At 53.8% G+C, this 12,805-nt stretch overlaps 1 protein-coding gene across 3 annotated transcripts in view; it reads left to right on the top strand.

The window, feature by feature from the left end:
- Window positions 1–37: 37 nt before the first annotated feature.
- The window catches only part of PPP2R5C (protein phosphatase 2 regulatory subunit B'gamma), a 127,689-nt gene continuing 114,921 nt past the window's right edge, over window positions 38–12,805 (top strand). Inside the window, exons 1-2 of one of the 3 annotated variants that reach the window (XM_049612134.1) lie at window positions 38–291; window positions 1,173–1,238. In XM_049612134.1, coding sequence (XP_049468091.1) covers window positions 265–291; window positions 1,173–1,238 — 93 coding nt within the window. In that variant the 5' untranslated portion in view covers window positions 38–264. Of the gene's footprint in view, window positions 292–639; window positions 738–1,059; window positions 1,079–1,172; window positions 1,239–12,805 lie in introns of those variants that run through there. The other 2 variants (XM_049612131.1, XM_049612132.1) reach the window with 2 other exon arrangements.

The raw sequence follows: 12,805 nt of genomic DNA, 5'->3' as shown, positions 1-12,805 counted from the left end.
GGGGCGGGGGGAGGGGCGGAGAGACGCCGCCGCCGCTGCCGCCGCCGCCGCCGCCGCCGCCGCCGCCGCCGCGGCTGCCGCAGCCTGTGGGAGCCTGGAAAAGGGGAAGTGCGAACGAGCGAGCGACTCAGTCCCCGAGCGGCGGCGGCGGCGGCGGCAGCGGCGGCGGCGGCGGGGGTCGCGACGGCCGGGGCGGGGACGCTGCTGCTGCTGCTGCTGCTGCTGCTGCGGGGGGGCAGGCGGCGGCGGCGGCCCGCACCAGCCATGCCGAATAAAAACAAGAAGGAGAAAGTGAGTCCGGGCTCGGGCCGCCGGACCGGCCGGGGCGGGGAGGGCAAGGGGCAGCGCGGAAGGCGGGAGGGAGCTGGCCGGGAGCGGGGTGCGGCGGGCTCCGGGATCCGGCGGGCGCAGAAGCGCCGCTCCGGGGTGGGGGCGGGGGCGCCGGGGCCGCGGGGCCCAGGACGGGCGGGGGTCCCGAGGAGCCAGGGCGGGCGGGCGGGCTTGCGGGGGCGCGACCAGCGTGCGGGCGGCGTGGGCGTCGGGCCCCAGGCGGCGCGCGCGGTGGGCGTGAGGGGGCAGGTGCGGCCGCGGAGGTGGTTGACCCAGCCTCGCAGACGCGCAGGAGGGACCCCCGGGCCGGGGAAGGGGAGCGAATGGCTCCGGCTGGCTGTTGGTGAAGAGGGACGCTCTGGGGCTCTGAAATACTATTATTATCCTGGGTGGCGGCGGGGATGGCCGTGAGTGTGCTGCGTTGCATTTGGGAGTCGGGGGTGGGGGGGGGTACGCTTCTGCTCCAGGTGGAGCTTGGGAGCGTCTCAGAGTCACCCCAGAAATCCCCGCTCAGGTGGGAGGCAAGAAAGGGATGCAGTGTGGCTCTGTCGAAACACGGAGAGCACCTTACATTTGGTTTATCTATTTCTGCCTGAAGTTTTCAACGCCAAATACACATCGGGAAAACGAGGAGAGTCTGAGCTGGGGGGTGGGGGTGTCGCATCGCAATATTCTATGGTAACTAAGTGACGAGAGGCAGAATTTCTTGGTGGTATTGATTAAAATTAGCGGAAGTTCTGGTTAAATGGTATAAATCGGGTTTTAAACTGCATTTGGGGTTGTCTGATGTTTGGCAGTCTAAAAATTGAGAAGTCTAATTGACTCTGCTTGATATTTCCCAGGAATCACCAAAAGCAGGGAAAAGTGGAAAAAGTTCCAAAGAAGGACAAGACATAATAGAATCAGAGGTAACTGCTCTCAAATATTTCCTTTCTGTTTTGTCGTGAACACCTTTTAACTAAGGGCAGAAAAACAGCGTGGGCGAGAAAACACCAGGGTCTTCTAGAGTGTTTTCCTGCATGAGATTTTCTCGTAGTCTCCTTCGTAACCTGAAATTTTGGTTCTGTAGGTTTTACTGTTTCCGTCTGGGAAAATGTGGATGTGTTTCTGAAAGCTGTATCTGCAGCTGGTAGTTTTAAGTTCATAACCCCCACCCCAAATCTAGCAGCTCTCACTGTTGTTCGGGCTCCATTTAGCTCTCAGATTCTCCCCTCCGGTCCTTCCCCAGCAACCTGGTCCCTCTCAGCGTCTCCTCCTCTTCCTTCCATCACCTTTCCTTCCTTTGGCCAGGCCTGTGCCGCCCGTGTCCCACACGACCTCTCCCGTTGATGTCTGATTCCTTTAGCCTCTTTCTCCCAGAGCGTCAGTACCATTCAGTTTATCTAGTTCGGGTATTTTTATACAACCTTCTCTCTTCTACTTGTGTTCTCTGTCTGCGTGGGCCAGTTGTGACGACTTCTGCTTCTCACCTGCGGGCTCATTGAGGAACAACCCAAATGCTCACGGAGGCCTGTGTCTACCTGGCGGGGTTGGGGTCATTCCTTTGACACCATTGAGAGCGTGTGCAGAGCCAGCACTCTGCCTGTTGTTGTCTTGCCTGTGACGAGTGCTTGGACTGGAGCACCCCGGGCTAAGGACCCAGGAGCTGACTCCACCCAGGCAGAGCTAACTGGCCCTTGTGGATCATTGGTGGCTGAGAAACTGCTTGATTCAGTGTCACAGTCTCTAGAGCTGGGTCATCAAGGTCCCTGGTCTTATCACAGATGACATTAGTTTGTAAGTGTCAGCCCCCTTCCTGTAAGCCAAGTTAGAATGAGTTCAGTTCTGTCTGGAAAACAGTTAACTGGCAATTATCAGCAGTGGGCTTTTTTTTTTTTTTAAGTCCCAGTGTTCTCTTTTCCTTACAATTTGGTGCATCCTAAGCCTCCCTCCTCTTCAGCAGGTGGTTTATTCCAGCAAATCTGTCGCCTTCCCCAAAGCAAAAAGGAGAAACCCCAAAAAGTTTCTTAAATAGTTAGGGATTATTTATGCCAGCCTTTCCCTGTCCTTTGTTTATAGCCGACAATCAAGTTTTACTGTGGCATTCTTGCTTTTGACCTGCCTATTTCCGTGTCACTCTTTGGACTAAATTGATTTAAGTGCAGTGCAATCACTCTGCAAGGTGGATGCTTTTTCTATCATTTACGGAGCTTTTGTTGCAGCCGCAAGGTGGATGCTTTTTCTATCATTTACGGAGCTTTTGTTGCAGCCACAAAGGCTTCCGGTGCTCCCCAAACCTTTCTTGCTCCCATACCTGTCTCTCTCACTGTTAGTGTGTCAGAGGACATCGGTGTATATCACTCGTTTATTCCTGTTCGAGCAGAAAGAACCTGGCTAGAAGGGCGGATAATGTTAAGTTTGAACCTGAACCATCCCTCAGCAGCTCAAAGACAACCAGAACCACTAGTAAGTCAAATGCGTGTTTTTAAGGTGGACTGAGTTCCTAGACTGTCAGTTGCTTAAGACTCTTGAGGTGTGGCCTGCAGTGCCCGAGTGTGATGCCCCACTTGTCTTTTTGTATTTTTTCTAGTGCTACTAAGAGCTGGAGCCACAGAGCTTGAATTACCACCGACAAATACTGAAATGGTGGGCCCTTCACTCCTCATAAGGACACCAGAGGCAACATGGCACACTAATCACGACACTTGGGAGACCCCTCTGTCCGTTATTTTGCAGGAATGCAGATTGGGGCACTGCAGTGCACCTGAACTTTGCGTTGAGCCTGACTTTTTTTTTTTTTTTTTTAATCGTTGCTTTCCCTCCTCCGTCTTCGTGTCGCGCCTTCACCTCTGGTTCCGCCCACTTACCAAACATGATTGACTCAGGCGCATTAAACCCTCATCCTTTTCCTCTCCTGTCAACGCTGCTCCGAACTTGAATGTTTTAACCTGAACGATTCAGATAGGACTGCCGTGCCGTGCCGCTTTTCAGACCTGTTCAGTGTCACGCCGCCTTCACGGCCAGGCCAGCCTGTGAACTCACCTGCGTTAGGGCACCTACCGCAGTCAAGGCTTCACAGCCTGAGAGGCGGGCAGAACAGGCCGCCCGTCCAGAGCAGGGTAGCCAGGCTTGGGAAGTAATCCCGGCAGAGAAAACCTAAAAGAACTTGGCCTACTGTTGATTGACTTAATACACCACTGCAAGACTGGAAAGGGTCCTCATACTAAAATCCTGGCTGCCTGTAACCCAGCCTCATAGAAGACAGAGAAGCAAGTGACATACACTGCAGAACGCTTTTGGGTTAAACAAAGGAACATTTGATGGCGTGGGGTCTTTAGGAAGGAAGATGAAGTCCCGCCTTAACGGATCGTAAGGGATAGAGCGGTGTAGGGGAAAGTATTTTAGCCTGGGGGTTATTAGATAGTAAAACTGCTGACTCCTGGTTGCCATAAATGATGTCACCTGACTTCTGTGGCCCTGTTTCCTCACCCCTGAAAACACTTGGTGAGTTTCCAGCGTGGCCATTTTTAACTCTGTGGGACAGATTAGGCATGACCCACAACTTCTCGAAAGAACTTTTCCCTGCGAGATGTATGGCAGAATATATCTTCCAATGTAACAGGATACCGTTAAAGGTTCTAACGGATGCTGTGCACATTTTGCTTTTTCTAGAAACTACTCCTTGAATGGTGTGTGTTGGTCCTTTTGTTTTACTCGCTTTCAAATACGATGTTTAAGTTTGACTTCTCCACATGTGCCCTGGGAACCAGAGCTTCTGCCCAGTCCTTACGGGTTTATTTCATGGCACACTTTGAAGGAGTGAGGCTGCAGATGGGCTCCCGGGGAACTGGAAGTTGGAGAACTCAGGAGATGGGCCGAGGGAACTCAGCTTGGAGCAGCCGTTCCCAGTGTGACCTTCAGAGCTGTGGAAACCTCACGAGGCACACTTGATGAATATCCAGAGTCTTAATAAATCGCTCAGAGATTCTTAAAGTCCGTTTTAGAAGACTGAGACCATGTGGTAGTAGTTGTTGATAGTAGTTGCCTTAATTTGTACACTGCGTCCAAAGTTCTGTTTTCGAAAGTGTCTGTGCTCTTTGTAAAGTGACTTGTTTTAAGCACATTAAAGGTTGTTTCCGTGGTGTTCTCTGGCCGTGTATTTCGCATGTCCTGCTTCGGCTCAGTTTTGTTTGAAAGTCTCTACAGCATCGCTTACATAATATGTGTTGCTGAAAAGAAAGCGCAACAGTCCTCTCTCCAACCTGTTAGCTTATTCTGACACCTTCTGCCTTTAGTAACAAGTGTTCTCTCTCTCTCATCTGTCCCTTTACATCCTCTCCCGCCCCCCTTGGTGTTGCAGAGACAGGGAGCCAGATACGCTGGGGCCCCGTAGGTGTAGCTGGGGGAGTCCCGTCTTAGCAATTAAAACTGAAATTTCAAAAATATTGATTCATCTAATAGTAACAATACCCATTACACGGTAATGTAAATTCACATTTTTATGAAAAGTATCTTTTCAAGAAAATTTGACTTTCTAGTCCCTGGGCTGTGTTTTAACCCGAGTGCTGGAGGACAGTGAAAGTAGTTTGTTGGTAGGTGTGCTTTCCGGGGAAGGCGGCTGTGATGTCACCCTTGCGAGGAGAGTCCCCAGCTCCTCCCCCGGAACATCAGAGCCACTGTCTGGGGGCCGAATTCTGAGCTTGGGCTGCAGCTGGGAGCCTCTGTGCCACATTCCCCATTGTTCTCCTCCCACTTTTTTTCCACACAACCCTAAACGGGACTCCAGTGACACTCAGGACCCAAAAGACTAGTACTTTATTTTTTTATTTTTTTTTTTTGAAATGCACATGCAACTATTAGTTCAGAGTGGGGTTCCCTACTTTTAATCGCCACCTCTCGGCCCACTTCCCCAGCCACTCTGCAGCCCGTTTGCTTAGAGCCTGGTGTTCAGGAAAGACAGAGGATCTGCAAAGCGGGTGATCAGCTGTGGGCTGGAGGGCATGTGAGTTAGGGGGAGGTGCCATGAGCTTCCCATCGCAGTGCCCACCTCTTCTCTGGAACCGAGTGACAAGCTGGACGCTCGGCAGACCCTGGGTGCCTCCACCCCACGCTCACCAGTGTTGACAGGTGGACCAGATGCTTCCCCGCAGGCCTGCCCTGTGCACCGTGGGATGTCCCCCAGCACCCTTGGCTTTCCCCACCAGGTGCTGCTAGCCCCGCACCCCCTCCACTTTTGACAACCAAAAGTTCCTCCAGACGTGGCCAGATGTCTCCTGGAGGGCGGAATGGCCCCCGGTGAGACCACTGCTCTAGAAAGACCCTCCCCAAAGGGTGAAGTATGTATGTTTGCTCGTAAATCATGCCAGACACATAGGCTTCCTTTAGAATAGCAATGCTCAAACCAAAGGAGCATCAGCACCCCTTTACAGTCCTAAAAATTACAATCCCCAAGAGCTTTTATTTAGGTCAGTTCTGGCCAATACTTTTATGAGAAATTAAAAGTGAAATGTTTATTCATTAATTCATCTAACAGTAACACACCCAATACGTGTTAACGTAAGTAGCAGGTTTTTATGGGAAATAACTATCCACAAAAATTCACTGAGAAAAATGGCATCGCATCCTGCTCTTACAAATTTCTTTAATGTCTGGCTTAACAAGCTCGCTGGCTCCTGGAGTCTGTTCCTGCATTCCGTGTGTTTTGATGTCACGTGTCTTGTGGCCTGTGAAAAAGTGACATAATGGTAGTTACAAAGGCAAATCGTGTCTTCATATTCTCATAAAAGCACAGACCCCGGGAAGTGTCTACGGGACCTTCAGGGGTCCCCAGGCCTCGCTTTGCGTGGTACCCTTCCTATGCCCCTCACTGTCCGTCTGAGTCTCTTGGTCTTGTAAGTTCCCAGTCAGGCTCATTGATTCTGAACTTGAAGGGAAGCTTTCCTCACCCTCTTGGCCCGCATTTTTCCCACCTTTGACATTCGAGTAGCAATTGTCGGCTCCACCGGTTGTTTATCATTGACACTGACTTGTACGACTTTTATGTACCCTGGTTTGCCTCCCTAACTAGATTAAGTACTCGAGGACAGCAATTTAACTTGATTCTCCCTTGTACTTGCCACATATGTGAGAACCTGGAGGCAAGAAACGTTTGTTTGTGGATTTTACAAGTGCTCAGGAAGAAGGGGAGCTTCAAATCAATCAGCTTGCTGGGTTTTCCAGTTCGGTGAATTCGAGGGAGAAAATTGCTTCTCAAGAGGCTTGTTTCTTTATCATCTTTTGTTCCTCTAAGGAAATTTTAACGCAGAGAAATGTTCTCACAGCATCGTTTGTTTTAAATAAATAGCAGCGTCCTAAAGCAGAAGATTATGGTACTTAGGTCTTTTTCTAACGTCTTATGAAAGTTTTAAGAAGAGTTTTTTGTTTTGGGTTTTAGTTTTCTTTTATATAGCACCAGAGGCCAGGGGTAAGATGTATAGTCTCATGAGACCTTATTTTAATTAAAACAGTTCAGGGTAGGATTTCCTTTTAAGTAAGCTTTCCAATATGGTCTTCGGTGCTTTGTATGTTTTATTTTGAGTTTATTTTGGTAATTTTTCTCAGTAGAACGTACCTGTGTAGTTGACCCTTAAACAACATGGGGATTAGGGGTGCCAATACCCTCCCCCCTGAGACACACACACACACTGAAAAATCTGTTGCATAACCATTGACTCCCCCAGAATTTAACTACTCATAGCCTACTGTTGACTGGAAGCCTTGCTGATCACATAAGCAGTCAATCAACACACATTTGATATGTTACAGTTATTATGTTTTAGATTCTTTTTTTTTTTTTTTAATGTTTGTTTATTTTTGAGAGCGAGGGGGCAGGTAAAGCAGCAGGTAGGAGCGGTCAGCACCCCTCTCCCTCTCCAGCAGAAACTCCATTACACGATAAGTAAGTAATTCTAGAAAGAGTTCGGCTGAATTACACGAAGCAATTGATAAAGTTTGCCGGGTCACGGCAGAAGCAGGGTGTCCGTGTTAAAGCAGTTGCGGGTGAGTGCAGGCCCGTAGCCCCGCGTGGAAGGGCGGAGAGCCTTCCGCCTGCATCTGCTGCGTGAGCCCGTCTGCCACCAGCGGGAATCACGTGATACGTCCCCAAGTCACAGGGAAAACTTCATGTGAAAGATTTCAGCTGTAAAAAGTCTCCCGCGTCTCCCTAAAACATCGGTTGCCCGCTGAGGGGGGTCGGGGCTCGATGGCACCTGGCCCGGCGCCATCCGTACATCGTGGGCAGCCCAGACCTCCCGGGGCCCTGATCCCGGTCGGGTTTCAGAAGGGCCCCTGCGGGGAAGTGCTGCTGCCCACGCCCAGGCGGGGCGCTATCATCCCGGTGTTCTCCACATGGGGGAGCGGAGGACAAGCCCAGAAATGGGGGGGGGGGAGTAATTAGTTTGAAGACCTTGGATTTTCCTTCGTCTTAAATATTTTATTAAGGTGAGACTTAGCCTGGCTCTAAAGGGATGGGAGCTGTGACCTCATGCTGTTTCTGCCCAGTGGCGACGTCACAGTACCCGGACGGTGCTAGGCATTAGCCACATGTGGCTCTCTAAATTGCTGAAAATCAAATGAATGTACAAATTCAGTTCCTCCATCACCCTAGCTGCACTTCGAGTGTGCGGGAGCCGCATGTGGCTGGTAGCTACTCCATTGGACGGCAGATAAAGGACGTTTCCTGCTTCACGGCAAGTTCTGATGGATAGAGTAGCCTTAGAGCCTGCCAGTGTTTTCCAAAATAATTCCATTTGAGTGTGTGTATCTTACTTGACATTTGTCAGCTATTATCCTTTTTTTTTTTTTTTTTTTTACATTTTTATTCATTTTTGAGAGAGTGCTGCGGGGGAGGGAGGGACAGAGAGAGAGGGAGACTCAGAACCCGAAGCAGGCTCCAGGCTCCCTGCCGTCAGCACAGAGCCCGACGCAGGGCTGGAACCCACGAGCCGCGAGATCATGACGTGAGCCGAAGTCGGACCGAGCCCCCCAGGGGCCCCATGTCAGCTATTACTCTTGATATAAAATGTCAAATGAGAAGGAAGTGGATGAAGGTAGGGAAAAGAGGATGGTGGAAGAGAAGGGGATTGAGGGACGAGCAGAGGAGGCCTTGCCACCACTGGTCCGCGGCTGCCTGTGTTCTAGACCTGCGCCTGATACCCCCACGAGGCCGTGCGCTCCCCCATAGGCTGGGCCTAGGGGAAACAGCGTCCTTCTCATCTTCCTTTTCAGATCGTCCGTCTTTATTTGTTTTGGAGGTCAAAGCACACACGGTTGGCAAATAAAATACTACAGAAACTACTCTCTCATTCCATCTGATCCACTTTCGGGAGCAGAGCTCTCTCCCCCGCTCTGCTGATTAGCCCCACGGTCCAGATCTTACAGGAACAAGTATTGCATGGCAGAGGGCGGGGTCTGGAGGAGGGCGCCCTGGCCGTGACGGGGGTGACCTTTCTCTCTCCCCAAGTCGTTTTCCTCCCTTCAGGCCATGCTCCTCCACCTCGTAGACCTCCCTCCGGGTGGCTCGTTCATCCACAGTCACCCGGCAGGCGCAGCCTGAGACGCTCCTGAGTGCTGAGCGCCATCCTGGGTGCTGGGGGCGGGGGCAGCATGAGACACAGCAGGACACATGCGCTCGGGCAGTTTGCTTTCAGTGAGTGCCAGGTGCGCTGGTGTTTGTAAGGGCACTGGCGGCGTTTGGTTCGAGTGCATCTCACACTTTGCGGAGTGGCGGTCCTGGGGCTCTCAACATCAGTAGCGCCCTCTGGTCACTGCGCTATCAAAACTGCACTTACGTGTTTCCAGAGGCTGCTTCACGTGGTCGGCAACGGTCTCACCAAGGAGATATTGTTAAAGGTGACACCCGAATGTGAAGAAGGAGCCAATAGTACAGAGATCCGGGAAGGGGCGTTCCAGCCAGAGGAAGTAGCTAGTGCAAAGGCCCTGAGGCAGCAGCGAGCTTGTGTGTCCACTGGAAAGAAGGCCAGTGTCTCTTCGGAAGGCTGAAGAGAAATGAGGGTGACTTGAGCAGGAGGGATAAAGTCAAAGAGATAGGCAAAGGCAAAGATCTTGTCGGCAGCCCGTGGCAGGATTTGATGGGAAGCCAGGGAAGGGGGATGATCTAACTTAAGTTTGTTTTTTTTTTTTAAGTTTATTTGTTTTGAGAGAGAACGCACGCATGCCGGGCAGGGGCAGAGAGAGAGGGACGGGAGAATCCCCGGCAGGCTCCTCACTGTCAGCACAGAGCCCGACACCAGGGTTGAACTCACGAACCATGAGGTCATGAGTTGAGGCGAAATCAAGGGTCAGATGCTTAACTGACTGAGCCACCCGGGCGCCCCTGACTTAAGTATTTAAAAAGCTCCCTGCTGTTGCTCTGCCATTGCTGGGTAGGAAACAGAAAGGCAAGAATTGGAACCAGGGACCCCTGGAAACACGCCCATCAGATGCCCGGTTTACACACAGGCAGAGGTGAGGCCCCAGCACAGCTGGCCATGGGCGCTGGACTCGGGTGGGCTTGTCAGCTGACCGCTCCCTGGACAGGCCCAAGCTGAGAGCGTGCTTTTGTGGCTTCCAGCCCCGAAAGGCCGGAACGTAGAGAGCTTTGCTCTGAGCGGCCGGCTCCTACACTAGCAGCCTGAGTTTTCTCTACACAGTCTGGTTTCTCTGGAGACCACCTTTCTTGCCGCCATAAAAGCTAGAGGCTGACTGTCACAAATAGCAGGGTTGTCCCAGGACCACCTGTTGAAGAGACTGTTCTCCTGTTGAGAGGCCTTGGCTCCCAGTTCTGTCCCACTGATCTAAGTGGCTGTCCTTATGCTAGTACCATGCCCTTTAGATGAATACCCTTTTTTTTTTTTTTAATTTTTGAGAGAGAAAGAGTACAAGCAGCAGAGGGGCAGAGAGAGAGAGTGAGGGAGACAGAGAATCCAAAGCAGGCACCACGCTCTGAGCTGTCAGCAGAGAGCCCGATGCGGGGCTCGAACTCACCACAACATCATGACCTGAGCTGAAGTCAGACGCTTAACCGACTGAGCCACCCAGGACCCCATAGATGAATATTCTTTTAAAAGATCTTAAAAGGCATGCAAATATGGGTTTCTTAGGCTGTGTATCACATGGTGTCTGACACATAGTGGTGGTAGTTTGTCATAACATTGCAGAAGGGGAGAATTTGGGAAGATGCTGGAGAGTGGAATTGCTTGGCTGTGGGACACAAGGGAGGTGACGTCTGAAGTCCAGGGAGCGAGCAAGGTGCAAGTCTGGTTCCGCTGCTCCCTGCCCGATCCCAGGAGGTCGCCCTGCACCCTGGCTGGGGAAGGGCCCTGGTTCCGGCCCAGAACCGTATCTGGCTGTGATTACCTTGGGGAGGGGGTTCCACACACTGTCGGGGACGCCAGGAGAATTCTGTGCAGGGCGGTGCCCTCCCCCCCAGGCGCTGACCATTACATGTCCCTGTGGCTGCTGACGTTTGGAGCTGAGGAGCTGAGGAGAACGACGTGCTCCGAGCATCTCTGTTTCTCCAGGCCCCGCCTTTCTCTGTGGCTCAGGGATCCCTTCAGGCCACCCTCACCTCCTCAGGCCTCGCCTCCCTTCAGAATGCTTCTCACAGGGGACCTCGTACGTCTGTGCATGGGGGGAGGCCATCAGATCTCTCCCTTCCAGCCGTCCTGTCCTGTGCATCCTCTGTTCTGTTGTCACTGCACGTCAGGGCCCAGATCCTGCTCTTGGCTCAGCTGTCCCTCAGCCCGGCCTCCCCTCGGTGCTCTGCCCCCCCGCGGGCACGGGGCACGGTCAGGCCCCCCACCCCCGACAGCCCAATGCCTCTTCTGTGGCGCTTTTCCTCCCGGCCACCTCTCCAAAGCTGTCACGGACACTCCGGGCCTCCCCGCCTGCCCTCACCGCCCTCAACAGCCGCCACCAGCCCCGAGGTGCTGAGGCCGCCTCGTCGGACGGGTTGACCCCCTCCTTCCTGAGAGGCTTTCTTCCCCCAGCCCCATCCCGCCTCCCCCACCTCTTCCCACTCCGTGCTCCTCTGCTGGGCATTCTGGCTCATTCAGTGGCTTCAGTGACCACGCAGATGGCGGCTTCCAAGTTCACATCCCAGCTCACGTGACGTGTCCGAGGGCCGGCCGAGCAGCTGCACCGCTGGGCAGAGAGGGCGGCCAAGGGCGGGCAGGTGGCGGCCAGGACACCGAGGACAGGACTCAGACGTCGTCCTCGGCAGAAAGAGAGCGTCTTGGGGGCGTGAGGACGGGTGTCACCGTGTCCTTTCAGACCCAGCGTGCTCACGACCGGGCTTCCCCGCCCATTTCTCCTTCTCGTCCCAGTGACCGGTGCCCCCAGCTGCTGGTCAGCGTCCTGGGGTGGCTGACACCCCCGTGCACGGCCCGGATGACTAGCCTAGTCTGCCTTCTCCCCTCCTGCCCGGTCCACGCTGCAGCCTGCGGAGCCTTTCAAACAGGAAGATGGGTTCGCGCTGTCGGCCCTTCCCCATCCCCTGCATGGCTTCGGGGTGCCCTGTCAGGTGAAGGTCAGACTCTGGGCTAGTCGGCTCTGTGGGCGCCCGCGGCCCCCAGCTGTCCACCCTGAGCCCTGCCCGAAGGCGGTCCCCTCATGACACACCCTCAGGGGGCCTCCCTACCTGGTTGGTACGGGACATTGCAGTGTCCATGCCCTCCTGGAGCAGACATCCCGTGGGGGAGAAGACGAGACGGCCACCTTGTAATGGAGCCCGGCCAGGCGGGCAGCAGCCCACGTTGCTGACTGCACCGCACGAAGGCCTCAGGGAGCCGACTCAGGGTGGGGCGGTGGGAGGTGCGGGGCCGGCCGGAGCGGGAGCTGGTGACTCGAGCATGGGGCTCTTAGGCCACGTTAAGCCCACGGGCTGAGAGTCTTGGGAAGTGACTGCAAGTTGGCCTGGGTGGCAGAACCAGGGCCTCCTTCTAGAAGCTCACTCTGCCTGCCCCAAGGACAGTGCTCCGGGGCAGGGAGACCAGCAGGGCCCACAGCCAGGAGCCACGGCTCGGAGTCAGCAGGTCCGAGGGGGCCCTTCCTGCTCTCTCAGTCGTGAGAAGCCTCACGGGGCGTGTGTCCTGCACACAATGTCCGTGTGCGTGGAGTTCGTTCCGTTTTATGAGTTCACCCGGCGCCCGTGTGCCCGGCTCGTTGCAGGAGGTGCCAGCCCACTCCTGGCCCGGCGGGGGCAGCCACGTGCCCAGTTGTCCCCAGGGTCACCGTGTGTGCAGCACGGGATTCGGCCCAGTAAACAGGAGGTGTCACCTTTAACCTACCGGACATGTGTGTATAACTTAACGTTTAAAACAAGTACGTGGCTGAGGAGGAGCTGTTGGTGACAGTAGGGGGGCTGGGGGGGTGGGGGGGTGGGGGCAGCTGCGGAAGCCGAGCCGAACCGTTTTAACCTGGGGAATCCCGGGGAGGAAGAGGGGTCTGGACGGGGTTT

This window comes from Panthera uncia, assembly GCF_023721935.1.
Source record: "Panthera uncia isolate 11264 chromosome B3 unlocalized genomic scaffold, Puncia_PCG_1.0 HiC_scaffold_1, whole genome shotgun sequence".
In the NCBI taxonomy this organism is placed as follows: domain Eukaryota; kingdom Metazoa; phylum Chordata; class Mammalia; order Carnivora; family Felidae; genus Panthera; species Panthera uncia.
The sequence above is the reverse complement of the archived record's forward strand: the minus strand, read 5'-3'. Positions and strand labels throughout refer to the sequence as shown.